The 23,985-nt window shown below is 47.9% G+C and overlaps 1 protein-coding gene across 6 annotated transcripts in view; it reads left to right on the top strand.

Moving 5' to 3' along the window:
- NECAB2 (N-terminal EF-hand calcium binding protein 2) overlaps nucleotides 1-23,985 on the top strand; it is a 119,371-nt gene that overhangs the window by 15,392 nt on the left and 79,994 nt on the right. For 3 of the 6 annotated variants that reach the window (XM_026102109.2, XM_026102110.2, XM_064519480.1), the window contains exon 3: nucleotides 23,872-23,980. The exons of 1 other annotated variant lie outside the window; for it this stretch is intronic. In XM_026102109.2, the coding sequence (XP_025957894.2) occupies nucleotides 23,872-23,980 (109 nt within the window). Of the gene's footprint in view, nucleotides 1-14,154; nucleotides 14,350-23,871; nucleotides 23,981-23,985 lie in introns of those variants that run through there. 2 more of the 6 variants (XM_064519477.1, XM_064519478.1) reach the window with 2 other exon arrangements.

The raw sequence follows: 23,985 nt of genomic DNA, 5'->3' as shown, positions 1-23,985 counted from the left end.
TGCTCAGCTCCTCCTTGTCCTTCCCACTGCTGTTTCTTTGGTCTGCTTTGGGGAAGGGTAGGGAACTGGGTATGCGAGATCTTGCTGGGAGAGCCATGGCTCCTTGAATGTTGCTGTTGCCTGCCGGAGTTGCCGTTGCTAATGGTCCGGCTGGTATTTCAATTCCTTTAATACAGAAAGAGAGTGAAGCACAAGCAGCCGAGTCTGGCTCTCCATGACAAATTGGGAGAGAAGACATTGAGCAGGGGTTACGGTTTCAGCCTGGCAATTTGAAGCAGAATATCTGATCTGGAGGACAGTGTTTTCAAACACTCCTGATTTGCTTTGAAGTGCACCAATTAAGGTTTGACATACAAAGTAACCTGAAGAAGACAGGGTTTATCTTCTTCCTCTCTCTGTGGGTTAGGAGATGTGGTTTTTCTTCTGCAACCCTCATTAGAGACTCCAGCCTGCACAGAAGTGAATGGGAGATATTCTGGTGACGGCTTTAATGGCCTTGTTACAGGTTGTGGAGGGTGGGAACAAGGGATCACGGTTTCTGAAGGGGACTTTGAAAAGGTGGTCAATTAGCCAAGAGGACCTTTAAAGGAAATTTCCTTCTAGAGCCAAAGTTGAGCAATTTAATTGGGCGCTGCATAGCAAATGTGTTCACATGGCATGACGACGGCCAGCAAAGGGCACTATGAAACATTTATGGATCTATTAGCTACTTATGATCTCTAGCCAAAAAACGTGAGCTTTATTGGTAGTATCTTAGAAGTGGTGGCTCTTGTGCCGGCTTTTCTGGAGGATGGACCAATCCCCGGATGCTTCCAGCTGGCCTGGAAAGCTGTGGCTGCTGCGATCCCAGAGGGCAAAATGCAGCTTTCATTTATTTCCCTTGTGGACGGGTCAGTCCCGATGTAAAACTCCTCCAGCGTCTCTCCCTGCTGAGCTGACAGCACAAGCACCAAATCCTCCTCCCCGTCCCTCGTCCGGTGGAGACGTTGACACCGCTGGAGATACGGCAGCGGTCAGTCTCAGCAGCAGTGCTCGTGCGAGAGGTAGCAGGCACCGAAGGGAAGAGAAAGCCAAACCGCAGTGTAGCCTCCAGAGGTTACGGCCACGAATTCGGTGTAATATGCAGAGCTTTTCCCTGCAGGCAGGGAAACAGATAGCAGGGCTCTAATGGGGGGGGGACGGGGAGCAGCTCGGAGGTGCTGCCTTGCACTCTGCCTGCTGTTTTCTCTAACAACATGCCCCGGTTTCAGGAGAGATTGGGCATCGGCGCAGATCTGCCGGGGAGAGGAGGTTACTTGCAGCACGATCTCCGGGCAGGAGCGGTGTGCCGCGGGAGAAAGCGCCAAGGCTCCGGCTGTAAAGGCAAGCCCGGGGTTGATTGACGTTGCCGGCTTAACACCCAGGGCACTTTTTGATCTGCCTCATTAATATCTAATGCTGCTGTATCCAGGAAGCTTTTCCAAGTAGCTCCAGCAAATCGATATTCCTCTTGCTAAATTGTTGATGTTGTTTTTCAGCAGAGATGAAATTTTAAAATTCCTGGAGAGGATCTGTTGCAGCCTGGACGGCTGTAGTGGTCCGGCAGATTAAACGGGTGCAGCTGACTTTGGGTTTTGGAGACTTGGCCGATGGGTAGGCGTCCCTGGGGACACCTGGACGTGCCAACGGCCGTGTGTGCTGGGCACGGGAGGCTTTGACAGGCGGCAGAGCAGACTCTGCATTTTGCATCTACCCGCCCTGAAATTTTGCTTCCAGGAACTGATCCCCTTTGCCACGAATGAAGCAGCTTTGGTTTTGTCTTGCTCTCTTGGCAGGAAGGTATCTGCTGCTGGCACCCTTTTGGGTACCCTTCTCTTGGTAGCTGGGCTTTCATTTGTTTGTCTTTCAGTTTAATCACTGGGATTTAATCGCTCGGTTTAACCACTGTCCCTCAAAGGCGGCAAACGCTTGGGGGAGCAGAGCAAATCAGGACCTGCGTAAAGGACAAACTGCGACTCCTGCTTCCCTGCCGCCCGCCCAGGTGCCCGGCAGCCGTCCCTTTGCTCCCAGCGGCCCGGGGCACGGGGCGGCACGGGGCTCCCGGCACCGCGTTTCGTTAGGCACCTTCTGCTGATCAGACGTATTTATCGAAGATGGTTTATTACAGCCGTTAAAATTAAATAAGGCAAAAATTGAATCCAGAACAAATACACTGCTGCAAATAATCCTTATAATTCACTAGCAATTTGTGCCAGACAATTGTGAGAAAATATGTTCTGGCAGCCTACGTTCAGGCAGCTGGCCAGGAACAGTGCTAAATCATGCGTATCTGTTTCTTCCTATTATCATTCTCACCCTTTTAAAATCCACGGGTTACTGGATAACATACATCAGGGAGAGGGGAATAATTATCTTACTGACTTGTAGGGGGAGAGAAATGTCTGAAGCTAAAACAGTGATATATCCAGATATATAAATGCCAGCAAGAAAAAGCTGGGGGACAGGAATAGCTAAATTCTCTCTAGAAGGATGTGTTAGATACGAGTTAATATTGACGTTCATGGGCACGGGACATGAGTCCCATGCCATTAGGAGCCTAAGAGTCTTTGGTTTTCTGCTTGGTTTTCTGCCCTGTAGGAAGGCAGCATGTCAGTCAGAGAGCAGCCTGCAGTGCTTCCAGAAAGTTTTCTAAGTGAGATGATTTCAAGTTATTTTTAAAGTAGAAGTTTCTTTTCTGTGATCCTGCTGGAGCCTCAGTGCAGAGTCAAACCTGCCTGCGCTTCAGCTGAATCCCGGTCCGAGTCCAGCTGCAGTGAAGATATTCTGGCTCAGTTCCTGTTTGATTTCAGCAAAACTTTAAAGGAATGGTGCAATTTGGGCTCCGGTTCAAGAAATGATTCAGCCCGGGTTTCAGATTTGGATCTGAGGTCGGTTCCTGCTGCCAAGGTCCTGCCTTAGCTGGATGCTGGTGCTCCCAGCACAGCATGAGCAGACACGAGCGCTCCCCCCCCCCCGCTATTACTCGTGCTGCTTCCTAACCTCAGCCTGTGAAAGGAGCCAGATTTTGGGGCATGATGACCAGAGTGGGCGGCTTCCAGGCACTTCTGGTGCTGGGCGTATAAACACGGGGTTTCTGTTCTTTGAGCTGAAATAACTGAGCACGCAGCCCCACGGAGCCTGTGCATCGCGGCAGCACGCGTTGCTGTATCGTGTCAGCACCAAAACACAGGTCTGCACCTGGGCCACTAACTGATGTGTGCCGAGACTTACTTTCCTTTCCAGAAGATTTTCTGTGCATCGTGGAGATGTTACTTTTCCAGCTGGCTGGTTTGCTGGCTTTCGGACACGCAGCGCTCTGCTAAGCAAGGCTGCTCCTCCTCCCTTCTGTTTTCAGTGATGCGCCGTTCGCCGTGGCTGTGGCTTCCCTGCCCATCGCAGTGTGCTGCCTGTTGGACGACCTTCCGCCTCTCCTGGGTGTTGCCTTGCAGGATGGGACAGAAAGGGAAAGGGGTTTTCAGGCTTGGAAGAAAACAGTCTCGCCGACTCATGTGGTTTCACTGCATACTGCCAGGCGTCTTTGTAATTGCTTTTAAAGCCCCAGGGCCTGGAGTCATGTGTTTCCATGAAAACCTCTGCTTTCATTAACCTCCTTCCCACAAACTTTCTGGCTCTTGTCGTTGGACAAGGGGACTCCCAAAAGTTCAGAGAAATTGAAGGCATATCGGTACTTTGGATTTATCACTGATTTGTAAAAAAAAATCTCTTGTGTGTTTAGGGGAGGACGCCTGGGAGTCAGGGCTTGGGGTGCTGTCCCTGGTCAGTCCAATTTGGAAACTAGAGGGAAAAATGGTCCTGTAGTATTTAGAAGTGGGCATTTACGTAGTAAGGAGCATTAAAAGCAGGCACAGTGAGAGCGCTGTGATCCGAGGCGGTGATGAACGCTGAGACTCCTGGGGAAATAAAGGCGAGAAGAACCGAGCAGTGGGGGACGTGCCTCGCTAAGGACCGTCTGCAGATATGCTATGAGGCTTGAGTATGACACAGACACTTAGAGGCTTCTCAAAACCAGTTGTTGCTTTCTAAATGAGGAGCCTGACATTTTAAAGGTCATCAGCCATGGGAAAGGGCGACCTGTTAAATAAAAGCAACCAGAGGTCCTGCGTACTGGCCTCCAGTGTCCTTCAAAGCAGGGTACGTCGTTGCCTAATTGCCTGGGAAGACTATTGCCACAAATGTGTTTCCTAATAAGACAGGTTTGCGATATGCAGATACACTGGAAATAGCAAGTTTCAAAGTTAACCTGGTGTGCCGGTGAGAGCCCTCCTTGCCCTGGGGTCTCTCGTCCCTGCCCCATCTCGGCAGGATGAGACCTCCGCGTCCACCAGCCGTTGTCCTTCATCTGGAGGCTTGGGCTCTTGTGTGCAAAACCAAGCCTCAGGCTGGCTGGGACCAGGCATAAAAGTAACTTACCTCAGAGATCTCCTTTTTTTAATATCAAGTACCTTAAAATGTGGCTTGCTTGAGCCGTTCTCTTCCTTCTGGTGTGCTTTTTCTGACAGTGCTGAACTGAGCAAACGTATCCATACAGGGAGCAATCAAATAACCAGGGCAACGTGGTGGTTTTCATATGTTCATAAATCATCACAGAACAGGGCTGGTCCATCACAGCATAACCCAAGTAGTATAGTTTTTTCCCCCTTTTACCTCCCCTGCCTTCTATGATTTTATGGTTCATGTTTTAAGCTTGAAGTTGTGTATCTTTTTGTTCTGATATTTGGATGTCGGACTGCTAAGCCTCTGAACTGTTACTATGCTGGCCATTTTGATCCTTTCATAAAGCAAGAATGAGGAATAAATGCTTCTCACGACACCTGCGTCATGACAGTGCTCAGAGCAGATTCGTACATGCAGATGTTGGAGTAGAAACCGAGTCCTCTGCAGTGCAGGGTGCCCGTGGGACTTGTGCAGGGAGGAAACCACTGAGCCGACTGGCTGCGAGTGCCTGCTCCTCTCCGCGAAAGCCTGTCAGTGCACGCCGTGAGAAAGATGGATGAGATCTGGAATTAGCTTCTCTTTAACTAGGGTGAAAATTGCAGTCAAGAGCAAATCTATATTCTCTCTTGTGGCAAAATGCCGTCCGAGCCCTCAGTCGGAGGTTTCCCTTCAATGCATGACACCAAACCTTGCCGTTCCCCTCGTTTTCCTCACCCAAACCTCAGCCTGCCTCACCTCTTTACTGGGAGATTTGCTAATTTTTCCCCAAAAGGAAACTGAAACACAAATTATCCTCAAATACACTTAATGGTGGCTTGCTGGGATGAAGAAGGTATGCAGCAGCTGTGGTCTGCTTAGCCAGAGGTTAAGGTTTTATAGCAGATCTCTACAGCACCATCACCCTCAGCAATACCAAAGTTTTTTGTAAAGACTGTGTTTTGTTTGCTCTATCCTAGGTTATTCTTATGCCCTTTTCTTGTGCCTACGTAAATAAGAGATACAGAAGAATCTCAGTCTCATGTGTTACAAGTAGGTGCCCAAATAGGTCAGTAAGGAGAGCGGGTGGCTCACAAACCCAGTTAACTTCTCCCATAGCTTTGTGCATTGAGCAGGTCTGGAAATCCAGTCTCTGCTAAGAGTTACGAAACACGGGTGGATTTAGTGGACGTCCCTTGGCCTGTGATGGGCAAAGGAGGGCCCAGAGAGAGACGTGGTCCTCTTGAACCTTGTGCCCGTGCTCCTTAGGGGGTGCGACCAGGATGGTCTGCTTGCTGGGACGCTTTCTCCATTACCAGCTCGGCAGTGGCACGTCAGCTGCTAGCCCTTCTTTACCGGGAGACAGAAAAACACCTGTGTAAATTGATCCTGTGATGGAGCTATTAGACAAGTCTTCCCTTGCACGAAGAGGTGTGTTTCTTCAGATGGGTCCAATCTCTGCTAATAAATCACCTCCTCCAAGCGAGGAGAGTTTGATTTAACCTCACAGGAGATATCACTGAGGGCTAACCCCCTATTTCATATGCCGTTAGCTAAAGCTAGTAGTGGTCAGTACTTCAAAGACACGCAGCGTTGCCTCCAAGGTTTGTATCACCAAGCCAAACAACCCAAGACGAAATCCTCCATGTGCAGAGAGTTGCTCCTCATTTTGCTTTCTTGAGCAGGTCTGTTAAAGCAGTCGTTATCTTTATCCCGCTTGCATGTCCCTAGCAGAATGTGCCAGGGCCTTGCTGGTAGCGGTCCCTGTCGCAGAGGCTCCCGAGCTGCTGGGAAAAACGGGAGCAGTTTGGATTTCGCCCGAGTTACCCGTCTGACGTTTCCAGCAGAGCAGCATCTCCGCTGGCCCAAGCGTGGCTGTCCAGGGCACGGGTCCCCAAAGCCCCTGAGTGTGTCGGGGTTGGTAAAGCCCTATGGTACAAAGCTGAGGAACTTGGGTGTTTGCTTTTAGGCTGGGGGAGTATGGACAAAACGCCCAGTCGTTCCCGGTCTCTGCCGAAAACTCCTGGGATAAGGCCTTTGCGAAAGCTAGGTGCTGCCGGGCTTTTTTTTAAGCTACAGAAAGATGCTAATGGCTTTGTGACTAGAGCTGGGGAAGGAGAAGAAAGCTCTTAGGAGGGCGCTTTATCTCGTAAACTCCTGAGCATCACCGTGACTGCAGCTGCTCTCCGGCGTCCGTGCAGCTCTGCCGCGAGAGCGGAGGGGTTTGCGAGCCGCTCTCCCGCCGGGCGAGCTGTGTCTTGGCTTTCAAAGGCCGCCGTGGCCCACGCGGCCCCTTTGCCCCCCGGGCAGCGCCGAGCACTGGCTTGCCCTGCTGTTTGGCATCGCCGTGGGATTCTGTGGGTCCCTCAGTTGGCTCCGGGGTCAAGCGCAGCGGGCGGGTCCCGGGGGGCTGCGTGGTGGGGGGCTGCCGCAGTATCTCCGCGTGCTGCCGCCAGCGCGACGGTCCCGCTGGGCTCTGGACGCCTGTCCGGGTGGAGAAACACAGATTCAGCACAAGCTAAGTAGCACACGGCATTAAAAATGCACAAAGGCTGCTCTGAAATCCCGTCTCCGGGCGGAACGGTTCGATACGCCGTAGCGAAACCAGGAGGAAACCCAGATATTTGGGCTCCGAATAATTTTGGCTGTCCCGACCTGGACCCCAGCTGGGTCTGTTCCAGCTGTAAAACCGGTGCCCGTCAAGGCCGCAGAAATGTCTTCAGCCCGGCAGCACCGAACCGGACTGGCACACACCGAAATCCCCGCGGGAATGGGCCAGGAAAGGGCTTCTCACGTCAGTCCGATAAACGAGCGTTTCAGAGGGCAGGCTGGGAAGGAATCAGCACTGGCAGTAAGTCGTGCTGAAGATTTGGGGCTTTATTTATTTTTAATTCGCAGTCTTCAAAGAAAAATCACGCTGGAGGTTTTTTCTTTCCATGCTGTCCTTGGAGCTCCCTGGGAATTTATTTGGCTTCCCCGTGGAAAAGTAAAATAAGTCGAGAGACTGTCGTGAGTTTTCAGTGGAAAATGTTAAGATTAAAGTGAAATTAGACTGAAATACTTCGGGTTTGGCATTTTTGGGTTTCTCAATTCAGAAAATGAAAACCAGACAAAAAGCAGATGTTCCTTTCTAAAGTGTTGTTTAATTAAGAAGTGAGGCAACCCCATTTTCCACGGAAGAAAGCTCGTGGGCATTTATCAGGCAGCTTGGTTGTTCAAATACTTTTTTCCTCATTGGATACGCAGCCAAATTAAAGTGGGCCAGGCCGAAACACAGGCCCCAGATCTAGTCTCTGCGAGGCTGGTGGGGGCGAAGGGAGCCGCGGGGAGATGCTGGGAAAGGGGGTTGCGTTGCGGGGGGGCTTCGAAACACGAGTCTGAGATTAGTCTGCAATTTTCCCTCTACCTTTTCTGCAGTCGCTCTTGCCATTAAATCGAAGTAGGGCACGTTGCACGGAGCTGCAGGGATGCTCTGCCTCAGCCGTTCTCCAGACCGCGTCGTGACCTGCTTGTGCAGCCGGTGCCGCCGGCCGGGGCTCGGGGCTCGGGGCTCGGGGCTCGGGGCTCGGGGCTCGGGGCTCGGGGCTGCGCAGCGCAGCGCAGCGCGGGGAGGAGGCAGCGGCCCGTTCTCGCGGCTGAACGCAGCGTAGCAGTGCGCGTGTGGCGTAAAGTGTGCACGGAAACAGGGTTCGTGCTCCTGGGTTTTAGCTATACAGTGCCACTCTGCATTATGTTATGTGCCAAATTATATACTATATGCCAAGTATATTATAAAACGGTATTGCTGGCATTGTTCGTTTTGGCTAAAGGTGACAGAGCAAGGCGTGCTGCAGGATCTGCTGCTTCAGGGGCTCTTGCAAATCGCTGTAAGCAGAAACCCCGAGTTTCTGCATTTCCCTTTCCACTTTGCGTCTGTCAAAGGATTTCCCAAAGGGAATCCAGAAGTTAGATGTGGCTGGGACTTTTGGTGTCACCAGCACGGTGGGACGACTAGGAGACAGTTTCTGGCACTAAGAGGCAGTGCCTGCCCCGTCGCCCTGCCAGTGCAAGGTGAAGGGCCGGACTGCACGGGGAGGATAAATCTCGCAGGATGGCCGAGCTCTCAGGGGAGATGTTTTCTCCCTCTCTTTCCTTTGAAGCAAAACCACACGGGCAGGTCCCCAGGCCTCCCACCTTCTGCAGACTGGTGAGATAAGAAAATCGGTGTATGTTTTGGGTGGTGGGGTTGGCTCATCAGCTGTCCCTTGGGCCCGGCGACTGGCCAGGGTGGTGGAGCTGGCCGTTGCTGGGGCCTGCGAACGTCTCGTTCACGGGCACCGCCGTGGGTGCTCCTCCGCAGCTTGCTGCTGGCCCGGCAGTTTAGTGCATCAGCTAGGGCTGCTCCGCGGCGTCTAGGTAAGAAAAAAGAAAATTGGGATTTCCATCCTGAGACATCAGCGTGGCCTAATAGCTCATCCATAATTCGTTTTCATATACATTTTGTCATTGGCACTCTTCTCTATTTTGAACAGTATTGGATGTTGCGGAAAACACTCTGGAATATTTTTCCACTCCCTAAAAACAGACCAGCCTGGTAACAGTCCTGCTTCTTTACCTACTTCTGAACCAAGCACCTGCAAAAAAACAAAACCAAAAACACAACAGAAAAGATATTAATGTTGTAGCTTTTGTTAAAAAACAGTTGCAAAGGTATTTAATTATAAAGATGTGCTTGTTTAATTCACTGGAGCAGAAACACATATTTGACTTTTTTTTCCCTTGCAGTCGTTTCAGAGCAGATGTGTCTTCCCTGCAGGAAGGCTCCACTTCTGTGCTGTTCAGCTGTTTTGCTGAAGCATCCCCATGAAAGAATATGGAAAAGATCAGCACAGTTTAGTGCAGAGACATTAAGTACTTTTGACAGGGCTGAGACACCCATCCTGCCCCGGACAAATAGCAAGAAGCACTCAGTATAGGACTTAAATTCTTCTGTGAAAATAAATAAGAAATGTGAAAGCTTATTAAGCAAGAGCCTAAAATTAAGACCAACTGGGCTGGATTTAGCAAGGCTTCCTCTGGCTGCTGTCCCCAAGGAGGCCACCAGAAGGGCCCAGGGGAGGGGTGAGCACTTGGGGAGCAGAGACGGACCGTCTCCAAAGTCCCCAGGACCTGCATGCTCGGAAAGAGCTCTTTGGCTCTTGTTTGTGCTGACTCCTGAAGCAAAAATTACCCCTGAAAAAGAAGTTTCTGAGGAGAATCAGCTAGTTACAAAGGAGCTTTTGGAGAGGGGATGTAGAGCATTTGCTGTGGTTTGTTTTAGTGCCTCAAACATCTTTCATGGGAGTTTTGAGACCATTGATGCTCAAAAAATGAGATGTTGATGTTGCAAGTGATCAGCATTGTAGACTTACAATTGGACTTCTTGGTTCAATGGTTAAAATGAGGAAGCCAGTTATTAATTATGAAGCTTCTAATTTGCTATTCAAGTAATTTCATCTTGTCTTGTCAGTACTGGCACAAAGAGCTGAATGTCCTATATGCTGTAAATTATAATGCAGTAGGATAACTTTTTCTGCCTTCTGAGAATGCAAATAAGCTATCTGCCTTTTGAGTTAGTTTAATTTGCCGTCTTCATCTCTGCACAGCTTGTTAGCTGAATGGAAAATTGTTGATGCTGCCAGTGCAATCTGGGTATTGTTTCATGGGGCTGCAAAAAGCGATGAGTTTGTAGCTCTCTAATCCTCAATAATTTGCTGCTAATTTGTCAACAGTCAACAGCTCCAGCGGTTACCACATCATAATATCCAAGATGCCACCATGCTGCTGTTGTCAGTGGTATAAACGGTCATTTATAGGACTACTTTTCATCTGCTGTTGTCTGAATGTTTTACTACACAGAATAACGCTCGTTTTGCAAAGGAGGAACAACGTCGTGACGCGACTGTTATCAGTGGCAGAGACCAGAATGAGCTTTCCCACATCTCGGACTTGCGCGTGGCCCAGCGGCGTGTTCAGAGCGCGGGGGAGCCTTCTGGCCCGTGGAGACCTGGCATAGCCCTTGTGCCTGCACCCCGAGGGCAGCGCGCTCTCTTACACTGAGTCCTTTAGTTATGTCAAAATGCAGCTTCTGCTAGTATAAGATCAGAAAATCAAATCAAAGGGTTTAGTTGCATTCATAGCAATTTTTTTGAAGTGTCTGAGCACTCTGCCTCCCCATGAAGGAGAGCAGCTGGGGGAAAGCTGTGGCACAGGGACAAAGGAGAGAGCAGCAGGTCACTCGGCAGCTACTCCACAGTCGCATGGGCTTCAAGGGCTGGTATCTGCCCGCCTTGCAAACTCTGATGGACAGGAATTGGAAGACATGAATATCAGTGAGCTGCCGCATTTCTCCTGGTGCCACAGAAGATGCCTTCTCCCTTTTCTAAGGACTTATCGCCCCATTATCCAGGTAGACTGGCTGAGGTGGAGGGAAAGGGGCTTTCAAGGACACTTGCCTGCCTCAGAGCCTGGAGCTGACACTTCTGAAACGCCGTCCCTGATTTCTGCCCGGATTGTCCTTGAGAGACCCTAACACCGCAGTGCACCAGGAGAAATCCCCCCGAGCAGCTCGCGGAGGAGGTCACAGCACACGAGCTCTGCCGTTGTGCTGGCGGCAACAAAACGCAATCAAAACTGTGCTGTTTTCAGACTTCACTTAGTGATGAGAGTCCCTCAGAGGATGGCCTGAATAATAAAGCTTTCTGGGTGCACTCAGGTCCTCTGCCTGCCTCGCTCGGTGAATATGAGGAACATGATTTTGACAGGCAACGCTGTACATTTTCATAACTCTTCTTCTCAAGCCACTGCCTCCATTTCTGAAGCGGAGTGCTCCATGAAGGAGCTGAAAACAGGGCAACCCCTGCCCTGGCCCTCTGAAACATTCATTTGCAACTTAACCAAGAAAATGGCTGATTAATGGGGAGCTGGAGGAGCATTTAGGTGATTGCTGTCTGTTTCTGAGCTTTCTAAGAAACCCGGATTTAATATGCCATTGCAGAGCCAGGGCACTACCGCAGTTGCTCATGCTGCCCTTTGCTTCGAGTTGCCTGAAACTTCCCAAGATATCATCCTATGTTCACTTTTTTGATGTCTCTGCCGAAGTGTAATGATTAAGGCTGAAAACTTCTGTGCTGGCTGCCTGCCTGAAACTGGTATTTCCTGAATGTTTCAGCTAACCCGTTCCCAGCTGTGTCCCAGTGCAAAGTTACGTACATTGTGTTTCTAAATCCGTTTTTCTGAGTTCTCCCCACTCTGGAATGGGGATATTAATTTGGCAGAGAAGGTCAGTATGATGCCAAGATGTCTCTTCTTGCTGTTCCAGTGAAATAATACCCAAATTTGGGCAGCATCTGAGTCACAGAAAAGTTACCATGTGTACACTTGCTCAGCAAACTTGCTGCCGGTTAGCAGCCCCATTAGCCAGGCTCCGTCTGCGGGGATCGCAAGAACATGCTGATTCTCCTTTCTTACGCTGCTGGGAAAATTGAGGAAAATCGGTGTTCATCTTTCAAACAAAATCTCTGCTATCATCTGCTCTGCTGCAAATAGCATGTACGATCCCCTCCTCTCCCTTTTAAGAGAGCTGCCTCTTTTGCTGCTCTTTCAGGAGAGAGTGAGACGAGAGGGCCTTGTACAAACTGTGATGTGTTTTGTCTTGTTTTAGGAATGTGTGAGAAATTGCTGTCACTAAGCAATGGTGTTTCCCTACATGATGGCTTAAGCTAGATTTGACTTTATTTAAACTAGCAGAAGAATCTGCTGTCTAACTTTCTTCCTTTTCCTGATCACTCTGGTCTTCTCTGCCGAACCAGATAACTTCTGATGCTTTTTAAGCAGGCTAAAACCTGGTTGTAAGTGGGATTTATAACTCCATGATCTCCTTTTCAGAAAATGGTAGCATTTTTTATTGTAAGCAAGGATGTCCAGGCTGTGATCTCCTCTGCAGAGGTCTTACAGAGGTCCATCTGAGGCGCTTGGGCTTCCACCACTTTGCATGCCTCCGGGTGCCCCATGCAGCCCCCACTCCCGGGGCACCGGGCCTCTCCAGCCTTGAAAGAGTCAGGTTCCCGGGAAGTCTGGTGTTGCTGTTGTCTAAATGTCAAGCAGCCCAGCTGTATTTGAGCTGTGCCCCGTTAATTAGAGCAGTCTCTTTCATTTCTTCTTGAGGTCATCTCTGCAGATGTTCCTCCTCAGTTGTCCATCAGGGAAGAGGTAACCCCCTCACGCTGATCCTCCCCTGCGGAGAAGGTGCAGCTCTCTGCCCTCATCGCAGGGGGTGCCAGAAAGCCCTGTGATGGGGAAGCTGCGTCTCAGCTCCTCCGTAGGATGCCAGTGAGCTCCAGGGGAGTGTTAGTGAATGCAGCCCTACGTGATTCTGTCTAACCTGCCTTCCCTCGCACGCTACATCTGCTGTCTGCTCTCCTGGCCAAGAGCAATTCCCCTCCTACGCTCTCTGGCAGTGAATGAGCCAGTGAGGGTCTGCTCCAAACCATGATGATGCCAGTCCTCCGTAGCTACCAACACGAAGTTCTCTGCCAGAGCAGGTGCGCTCTTCTTACTAAGCTGTTACTAGAAACCCTGGAGGATGTTCAGAGGAAAGTGGAGGAGAGATGCAGCTTTTGGCTTCCCTCCCAGAGAGATGGAAATGAAATGACCTCTTAGAGGTTCAAGGACGCTTGAACATCTCATTGTACAAGAGAACCTGCCATTGAAGTGTCTGAATGCCTGACACAGAATAAACACAGCAAAAAGGAAGGTGGCTAGTTCTTACTGCTGTTTCAAATGTAATCAGGACATGAGGTCATTTCTGCTGAGTTTCTTTGAGTGAAGACAGAACCCAACCAGAAATTGGTAGGAATTGATTTAAATGGTATATCAGGGCCATGGCCTTTTTGCAGCAAAACTTTTCTCCTCCTTTCTTATTAAGTTGCAGAATTGACATCTTGACTTTTCCCTGAAGAGAAACAGTTTTTTTCCTCTTTTCTGCTGAAGCTAGAAGGAGGTCAGGAGGTTGGTATGTACGCATATGGGCTGTTCTCTGCCACCTCGGCAAGAAGGAAGGCTGCAAGAGGTTACCCATGGTAGCTTCTCAGAGTCGTCTTGTTCAGATGAAGGTGAAGCAAACTTGAAGTTCAGGAATGCATGAATTACTGTAGGTCCCGTCTTCAGCCAAGATGAGAGCAGGGGAGCACTTTGCTAACTGGGTAGGAGGTGAAAAGATTTGCTTTTGACAACTAGAAGTTGACTTTTCCCAGGTCCATGCTGAACCCAGTGTGGTGCAGGGAATGTTAAATGCTGGGAGTCGTGTGCTCTCCATTAGGGATGAGGTGAGCGTGTTCCGGCATCTCATACCATGCAGCTCTTCTATTTACAGCTGCTTGTTGATATCCAGTCAATTTTCTTGATTTAATTTAATTTCTCTGTTCAGCTCTGTCCAACTAATGCAGATTTCCTCATGCACTGTTTGTACGCGAGACAGCAGTTCGATGCTGGCTGAGATGATTACCTGGGAAAGCTTCCTTTTATAATCTTGTGTGGGGAAGGCAGGGTGAAAAAGGCCCATGCTCTAAGACTGCATCGGTGCTTCTTTATTTTAGGGCTTGGAGCATTTGCTTGGCTTGATTTTGAGTCTTTTGGAGAGACGTGCATGAAAACGGCTTTGTTCAAGGGCAAACACGAGTATGAGGAGTGCTGAGCGGGAGCATGCTGAATGCTGCTGTTAGGCGCAGTAATGCTGCCATCGTTTTCTCATCTCTGTCCATCGCCCTGAGTTTTCCACCTTTCAGCCCATGGATGATGAGCATGCCCATTTTCCCAGGCAAGGTGGTGTGCTGCATTTCAGCAAAACACGTCCCGGGGCAACCACGTGGCCTGGCAGAAGTGGTAAGACAGCCTGAGGGCTGGGGTAACTTTTGATGCATTTGGGGGGAACTGCAGAAAAATCTCCCAAACAAACCCACTTCTCTGCTTTCCTGGTGGCAGAGCTCCGTAACAGATTTAAATACATTTTTATCATTCCCAGAGCATCTCTATTATGCATAGAAAGAAATACTTAACCTTTCGGAGAATTACTTTTAACACTCTGGTTTGCGGCTGCACAGACATTAGCTATTTGTTGTATAGGCAAATAACAGCTATAGCATTCGATATTTTAATGTGTCCCAAATATTATTTTTCCTCCCACTGTTTATTTGTAGTGTATTTTTCATTGTTCGCGGTGCTTCCTGTTGAGACTGCTTGTTCTTAAGGCACTGGAGGAGGCAGGTTCTGTTCTCGATTAGCACTGTTATCCTTGGGAGAATTTTGCTTTAAGTGCAAGCAGAAAGTTTTTAGGTCAGAATTCACAACCTTTGGGATTGCTGGAGAACTGATTATCGTTATGTTTTATTTCTCCTTTGAGCAAATGTTTAGACAGCTGTCAGTAACTAGTGTGGTTTGAATGGGAGATCTGTTAATGGAGAGCTTGGGGGTAGTTTCGAAATGCAGAGGTTTGGAAAAAAGGGATCTGCGGTAAGGCTGCCTATATAATAAACATAATAAAGAAATTTGGGGTATCCAGTAGTAGTAGGGATCAAAGGTAGATGAGGTTTCAGACACTTATATCCTTACAGTCTCCTCTAAAACTGAAATCCTGGTACTGTGCTATCTACAACTTCGTTGGAGGTTACACCCAAAAACTCTGTTCAGTCAAAACAACGGAGCTGAGCAGCAATGGAGAGAATAAGGCAAATGCTTGAACGTGGGGAGAGTCAAAGCCCTTGGGAGGGTGACTTCGGTGGTGTGGGCTGTCCAGGTCAGGAGATGGAAAGCTCTGCCCAGAAACGCACTGCTCTGCCTCGGTGGCTTGGGCCTGTGTCACTCCCAGGGGAAACGGTTTGAACGGGCACAGGAATCAGAGGTGCAAAAAGGCTGTGGTTGTTCAGAGTCGTCTGTTCAGTAGTACCCAGTATAAAGGAGACAGGCTGAGGACAAATAAGCTGAAAAATGCTTCACTTACTTTGAACTATTTATGCGGAGGTAGCTTACTGCAACCTATAGTCTCTTTCCCTGAACGTTTCCCCAAAGACTACTGTAATCTGGATGAGTTTATGCATGTAGAAAGTATCCTGGTGACCAGATCGCATGCAATTTTCATGAATTATTACAGGGTAGCTCCACGTGGAGGACGTGACTCAGTGTTGCCATTTTGTTTCTTGTGCGACTCCAGATGTGAAGCAAATGTATTGAAAATAGCTGTCGACATTAATTTTCTTTTTAAATTGAAAGAAAAGGTTCTAATTAGCGAGATGAAAACTGGAACGCATTATGTCTGGTTTGCTATAGGAAAACGGTAGATTAAAACAGCTTTGCAGACAACTGGCATCTTTGAGTCATCTTCCAAATGTTCAGGTAGCATTTGTTAGAGGCTCTGTTAAGCAACAACTGTATTGAACCTGGGCAGTCTATTTGCACCCTGGCAACGTCTGATCCCAGTGGGAATTTCTTTGGAAGACATTCATAAATAGCTGTGATATAACATCTGAAGTCTATATATTGGGTGAGCACAGAAAAAAACATTTCAATCAGGTTGTTACTGCAGGGTGAGGATTATCTAGAAAACTGAAAGAAATAAAGCCTCCACAAAAGACTGTGGGAGAAAATGTGCTTTGTCAGTCCTGTGTGTCTCCCTGCCTACCAGCCTACATTTGGTATCTATCTATAGCTGCTATTAAATATAATTCCAAGATCACTTCTAAATCTGGGATGACAAAAGGCTTGATTTGAAGACAGAAGCTGAGCAGCCTGGTGAAAATTCTGGCACGTTAATGGACGTTGCTGGATGCCCAAGTTATTTCCGGTGAGAACAAGGATTAGATTTCTGACTACAACGGAAATCTTTACATTCCCAGGCCAAGTCTCATATGGAAGATGGCCAGCCATATTCTGTTTGGTATATGCAGTATTACTCATAATGCTAGAGAAGAATTGGGCTGTAAATCATTATTCAGCATCTTATGCTGTCTGATGTGGTCTTTTTGAAATGAAAGTCACTCTCTTCTCATTTTTAATTGAATTGAAAAGATTAACCCTTGTACCAAAGGGAGCTTCTGTCTTGCTTTATCTTTGCCTATGAAGGATTTTAAGTACACACCAGTTTCAGTCTTAGCACAAAATTGCATCACCTACTGCATAACATAAAGCAAAAGAACAAGACTGACCTAATATTTTGTTTGATGAGCTCCATACTTTGATAGCAAGAGAAGTATCTTGAAGTTATTAAAGATGAGCTGACCTTTGTTACTGGGGTAGATGACTACGGAGGGGTATTGGCTGACTTTTTAAGGGATATTCTTTCATTTGCTATGTGCAGCTTAGGTCTTTGTCAGGCCTGCTCTGAATATACGAAGGGAAGATGATTGTTCTGGAAACAGAAAAATCCCAAAGGTTTGTGTTAACTCACGGATGCAGATAGCTTATACCCAAGTCAGCAGAGATTGACATTATCTTCAGCTGATGCTTTTATAATTGCACTAGTTAGGAACCAGGCAGCGGAGAATAAAAGAATATTTTCTTCCTGTAGGTTTGTCTTGTGCGGAGCTGGGGGATTTGATGCAAGGCAGGCAGAAAAATCAGCTGGAGACACTGCAAGAAAAAAAATGATGATTCAGAAAGTAGAGCTGCCTGTGGTGTTGGACACTGGTGCATGTGTGCAGCCTGCCTTAGGGTGAAAAACATCGTGATTTATGTTCTTGAGAGCTGCAGTCAGGGTAACAGGGAGGACACAGGCGAAAACAAGGGCCATTTACAGAGGGGTCATGCTAAAAACTGATGTTAGGCTTTGCAAGTGAATGCAGTAAGGCCTTTATCAATTTTTGTCCAAGAAGAAAAAGTGTAACGTTGACCTGACTAAGCAAAGGCCCACCAGCTCCTGAAGTTCACTTCCCGCTTCGTCGGTATGGGAAGCTGCAGTTTCTTCTGTAGCAGCCTTTGCATTCCCATGCTGGCATCAACCAGTCTGTCCCATTAGCGATGCCAGCAAGCATTAGGAAATGCACAGGAGAGTTTCAAACGGAGGCTCCCAGCACGATGGAAACGTCAAGCTGTCTCTCAGGTTATCCATGCGTGTCACTTGGTGTGCCACCATCCCTTGAGAAAACATCTGGGCTGGGTATTAGGTAATTTTCATGAAAAAAAAAAGCAATTTTGGAGTCATTCAGCAATTTCCTTCCACTAGAAAATTACTATAATTCTAATAATTTCCTTTTAACGATGTGTGTCACATCTCATTAGTAAAGGTGTTTGCAGGAGCTCCATTCCAATGGTTATGGTGCTGTCTGCCTTGCAAGGAGACACTGCCACGTGAGATGTGCTTCTAGCACAGCGATCCATGGCTTTCGCAGGGTTTCACAGCTTCAGCCAAAGTTTGAGATGAATCACCAGGCCTGTTTTCAAGCAAACTCAATTGCCCCTGAAGTAATACTGTGATACGGAGTGCAAGTGGGTGGATAATTTTCAGCTGGTTGCGGTATGACAGGGTGAGTCACAGAGGACCTGCAGATGATTTTTGGAAGTGGATCAGGGCGTGTGGCTGCAGCGAAGCTGTCCCCTTCTCTGCCTGCGGAAAGGCCGTGCAGTGCCATGCGAGGTGCAGTCGCGGCCTTGGGGCGATGCAGGTGACACGCGCCGTTAGGTGCACTTGATGGATTTAGCTGGGTGGGGCACGTCAGCAACCCGGACGGGGGATCGCCGGGCAGAGGGAACAGTGGCCTCCCCAAAGTCAGAAATTAAGGTGTCGGCATAAAATTCATCAGGACAGTATGTAGATAAAAAAAATGGTCTAAAAGGAAAACTCAAAACACTCTGGATTCTTCTGAAAGTGGGAGGTGAAAAGGGCTTCTCCTAGCTTAGGAGCCTGCTTGCTTCTTTATCCTTTTTCCTCCTGTGTTGAGTGTGACTTTTCCTTGCAGCTGATCCTCAAAGCACAATTCCAGGTACCTCTGGGTGTTTCTGGGATGCAGCTCAGGTCAGAGCTGCAGCACGGGTGATGGGGCAGAGAAGCTGTGGGCCACCTGCCTTGGATGTTCCCAACGGGGCGGTTCCACTGCAGAAAGCTCAAAATGCGCCCAGCCACCTGAATGTCAAACACGTCTAGCTTTTGAGGCAGGTTTTGCAGTGTAAAAGCTCTGCTAAGAGGGTATTCTGACACAGTCTCACATTTAGTGTCCCATCTATGTCTTCTGCATCCATTGCAGATCAGATGTGTGGACCAGAAGTTAATTTTTCCTAACAGCCCAGGACTTAAAACTCAGGTCAGATCCAGCTTCATTTAAACGAGTAAGGCCATTGCTGCTGGCTTCTGGGGGACTGCATGGAGGGTCCAGCCTGGAAACCAGTCCATGTTCTTACTGGTTTGTTTATCTGCACATTCATCCCTGCTTCCCCCTGGAAAGAAGAAAAATGCAGTCACCATTTTTATACATAGGCTGCAACAGTCCAATAGCTCTGTTGGTGCTTGAAGACTAAGCAGGGTTAAAAGTATTTTAGAACTCAGAAAGTAATAAAAATAAGTAATAAAATATGTTCGTAATATAGCTAAATAATGATGCTTGAATGCTAAGCAAGGATAAAAGTATTTTAGAACTCATACGGTAATAAAAAATAAAGAATAAAATATCTTCATAATATAGCTAGATAATATATGAGCAGTGTCAAGCTGATATAATTGTAAATAGACTGAGCAAAACTGCAGTCAGAGAGGTGACATTATCTTGTAGACGCTTTAAGCTATTTCTGTTGCTGAGTGAATTTCCAAAAACTTAGCCATCAAATTAGCTATATTTTGGGCAATTTATGATCTTAGCTTGATTTTCCCCCTGCTGCGCTGGACTGTGAGAGCAGTCCGATTGTGTTGGACAGAAGGCGTAAAAGCCCCCTCTAGACTCCTCAGATTTTTACAATGGCAAAAGTGACAATAATAAAATCCCAGCTGGGGCTGTCTGATGTTCTCCATCATAGCCCTCTCTCTTCGGTTACTTTTACCTTTGATAAACGCTGGGCCTTTGCCTGAGATGGAGTTATTTTGGAAAGCTGGAGTAAAATCAAGAATACTCTCTCAAGAAAGCGCGATTAAAGAATAGCTGTGCCCTGATTATCCCTTTCCTCAGCAGATCAGCGGCAATATATGCAACTCTTAGCTCGCGGTGTTTGTCTTAGCTGCAGCTTAAGTGTTGACTTAAAGTACTGGGCTTAAAGAGGGGCTGAGTAGGTGAAACTACTTTGCCTGCCCTTAGTATGCTAGTCCAGATTAAAAAGCCTCAATGGTTTCTTTAGAACTTGAAGTTGATGATATCTTTATTTTCTTTAATGAGATCTGGCATGGAATATCACTTTTTCTATTACAACTGTTATCAAAAGCAGGAGGAGATTTTTAAGAAGACAGAAATGTCTCAAAATGAGCTCCTACCGAGTAGGATGTGGGCTAGGCTGACCCATACGACTTACGGTGCTGTTCTGATACGACGTGTGCCAGTTCCTTTGGAGAATCTGTATCTCCAGCACCCAGATGCTTTCAGCAAAAAGCAGGTTTCTGAAAGTCTTATCCGTTCTTTGGTAACTGCAGAAATTTCTGCTTTCAGAAAAAGCTCGCTTTTCTGCGGCTTTCCTGATAAGGCTGTTCCTAGAGCACAGCATCTTCAGACTGCGTCAGCTCTTATCACGCTGCGCGCTGGCTGTTGAACCTGAGTGTCAGTGAAGTTGCGGACAATCCTCTCTATCCCGGATTTTCCACCATTTTAATTTTAACTTTCAAATCCCAGCCTGGTCTGCTTCCTCTTATCACTCGAGTTCCCTGGAGGCTTCCCTGTCTGCTAGGCGCGAGCACCGCGCTGCTTCAGGGCTGTGCTGCGGTCACAGATATGCAGCTCGAGGATTATTTGGTTACTCTGGAATGGTTTTTCTTTGTGTGTTTGCAGACAGGGAGTCAAGCTGGTATTGAGGAGTGATCAACTTTAAGCTGACTGGCACTTTATGGTCTTATTTTTTGGAGAATGAAAATCTCAAGCAGTGTTTACTACTAAAATTTGCACTTTTCCTGTTCAGGGCCAACCAGTTCTGGGGGGTCTCCAAACAAAAAAAGCAAAATAAAATTTACTGTCACCTCCTCCTTCCTCTAGATCCTTCACTGATCCTGTATTTCTTCTTGCAGTTGCATGCCACAGGCTATTCCCATTCCAGGTGCGCCAGCAACTTCAACATTTAAATAATAACGCTGAGTTTATGCTGAGTTTATGTTATCGTAGATCACCAGAGAATTTCCGCTTCCGCATATTTTCTCCTCACAGATCTACTCTTGCACCTAGGGAAGCAAACTTCCCAACTGTTCAGCATGTGTGCTGTTGGCTTCAAGTGATCCGACCTGTCACGGAAAATTGCTGCCTGCCTCTGTCCTCTCACGTGGGCTCTTCAGAGGCTGCGCGAGGGGAACCGCAACGGCATTTTGGCACCTTTTAGATTTTAGACAGTGACGTTTCAAAGGCTGCAGCAATAACACATTACTCCAAAAAATCAAGAGTGAAACGAAAAGAGACAAGTTATAAGATATAAACTAGGTTAAGGAAAAAGACAACGTCTTCCTTAAACTTAGAGAGAAACACCTTTGACTATGTTTGTTGGAGGTGAGAGAGCTGTAAACTCAGATTAAAGTACTCTACTGGAAAAATTCACTAGCTTTTACAATTTCTCTTTCCCAGTAAGTTAATTTGAGTTACTTTCCTGGGAAATTTACTCTGCCTGGTCTCTGTGTAGAGGGCATTTTTGAGGTGAACAGGCACCTATTTAAGGTTTGCCAGAAAAGTGTATCCTATATAAAGAACAGTTTAGACCTCATGGGATAAAAATGCTATTTCTCTTTTTGATCTTTACGCTTGAAGACATGTATTCATTGCCAGTTGAGATCAGAAGAAATCCAGCCTTGATCTTGGCTAGGATGTTGCATAAATAAGGGCGCTATGGACGTTTTTCATCCAGTTACAAGATATGCAGAGGCGGAGATAGGGCGTCACGTGCATTGGGCCATTGGTCTGGGTCACAGTCTCCTTTTACCTGCTTGCAAAAGAGCATCCTCACTGGGTTAGCCTCCAAGTGACACTTGCAAATCTAGGTGGGATGATTTAAGCAGTAGGTACTTGTCCTGTCCCATCCTCACCTCCTGCCCCCAATCCTCCCCAACACTTTATTTTTCTGTAATCATGTATCTTCTACCATTGCATAAAGTTAACAAGTTTGGGTCTTTCCTTGACAACGAAAACGTCAGCACTGGAATGAGGCCTGTGGCTGAGCTGGGACATGTCTTCCTTGTGACCAGTATGCCCTGATCGTGTCGCTGGTCTTCCCCAGACGGAGCCACCTGGCAAAGGCCAGACGCCAAATCTGGGACCAAATCTATGAGCTGTGCATCGTTACTCTGCCACCCTCCTGTTACGAGGAGTTCACATTTTGGGGAAGAAAGGTGGAAAAACAACACAGGCAGCTGGGCATTCTGTATAGCCATTGTGAGGCTCTGAAAATTATACCCCTCTCACCCGTTGTTGTTTTAGGTTTTGTTCTGCTTCTGTGTCCTTTTGTGTAATGGCCAATTAAAGAGGTATCTCAGGCTCAATTCATCACTGTTCTAACTTCATCTGTGTCAGCAAGGGAAACTGGGTTAGCATTTGGCAATGTAGATATGTTTCAAGAGCAGCAGACTTATTTAGTTTGGGGAAGAAATATTGGTAACTATGTGGGGAGTTGGCTAATTTTGTCCTCCAGCATCATTTCCTGAAAGAGAAGCAACAGAGTTTATAACTGATTTGATTAAACAATAAATCAAACATTCTCCTGCTGCAAAGTAGGCAGCATTTCCAGTCCACGAATCTGCTGTTCTGTGGATATGAATGGAAAGGCTCTGAATGGTGGGTGACACTGGAACAGTCAGTCCACCCAAGGCACTGCTGTACCGCAACAGCACCTCGGCCTGAAGAGGAAACCTGGGGTAAATTAAAGTTACTTTAAAGCTCTGTGTCAGTCTCCCATTGCTTTATGGCTGAACTTCCTCATGGGAGCTTTTCCCACTGCTTCTGCTTCTCACTTCCAGCTGCGGCTTCAGCCACGATGTACCTGTCCGCAGCACACACAAACAGACTCCCGATTTAGCAGTTTGTGCCTTTGTTACCTTAGGAGCAGAAGCTGTAAAGGATTCCTCCTTGTGGGACTTTGTACATGGATTTAGTCCCTCTTTTCTTTGTCCGTCTTTTAAGCAGGCAGTAGTAGCCCCATGTTATATTAATGATGAGGCCAATGTGTATATGGGCCAAGGTAACCAGTTACGTGTTTGGCATCTTTTTCATTCACTGGGAAGGCTTGAAAACACCCAGCCTCTTTCCTTATCTTTAGTCAAAGGTGGTTCTCAGTACAGAGGACATATATGCAAAGTTTAAGGCCGTATTTTCAAATTTGCAACTCTGAGTTGAGACCAGAGACCCTCTTTCCCAAGCACTGGCTGTCTGCAGGGAGAAACCTCTGAAAATCTGCCTGGAGAGGGTATTAAAAGAAGTGTTCACAAATGAGTAGCCAGCTTGGAGGCTGCTAGTGAAATCACTGCAAGTCGGTGTGTGGGTGGCCGGTGCCCAGGAGATCTTTATTAAACCTCTGCCTTGCGATTCCTCCGCTCGCTGGTGGCTTTGCCAAGAGGCACCCAGCAAGCTGTAGCCCGTATGGCCAGGCAGATGGATTTGGTGTGTCATCAAGTCCCTTTAGAAGTAAAGGCACAATATTAAGGTGACACAGCCCTTGTGTGTTTAAACAGTAGGCATCTGAAGCAAAACCTATCTCGTTATGCTCGGTGGCTGCTATTTTGCGTTCCTGTCCAGACCTAGGAGGTCCACTGCATGGAGAAGGTGCAGCTGGATGGAGGTGGCAAAAGATACTCTGGTCCGCAAAGCACCCGGGCATTTTGTGATACGTGCCGAGGAGGAGGCCACGGCCCCTTTCCTCAGCCGGCTCCCTGCTCCCACCGGCCTGCCGCCGCGCCGCGCTTGCCCCCGCCGGGACGCCCGCCTTGCTCGTCCCGTTCCCCAAAGCCCATTTGGGACTTCAGTGTCCAGAGGTGGCCGGGAGCGTGGGGTGGCAGCGGGGTGGCAGCGGGGCCACCGGGGCAGAGCCGAGGCCCAACACGAGGAGGCTGGGGAGGGGGGGGGCAGGATCCGCTAGGCTCCGGGGATGAAAGCATCGCTTTTCACCCTTAGAAAACACAGAAAAGGATAAAATACATCCTTCAAGGTACATTTTGGTCTGAATCTTCAAATCTGCCCGTGACTCTCAATTGTGGGTCTGGGTGGCTTTGCCCCGGCCGGCCCGCGTCCCTAACGCCTGCTGTGTTGCTGCTTGCAGATGACGGGAAGCTGTCCCTGGAGGAGTTTCAAGCCTTTTTTTCCGACGGGACACTCAACGAGGAGGAACTCGAGAAGCTCTTTCACACCATTGACTCGGACAACACCAAGTAAG

This window comes from Dromaius novaehollandiae, chromosome 13 (assembly GCF_036370855.1).
Source record: "Dromaius novaehollandiae isolate bDroNov1 chromosome 13, bDroNov1.hap1, whole genome shotgun sequence".
Taxonomy (NCBI): Eukaryota; Metazoa; Chordata; class Aves; order Casuariiformes; family Dromaiidae; genus Dromaius; species Dromaius novaehollandiae.
The sequence above is the reverse complement of the archived record's forward strand: the minus strand, read 5'-3'. Positions and strand labels throughout refer to the sequence as shown.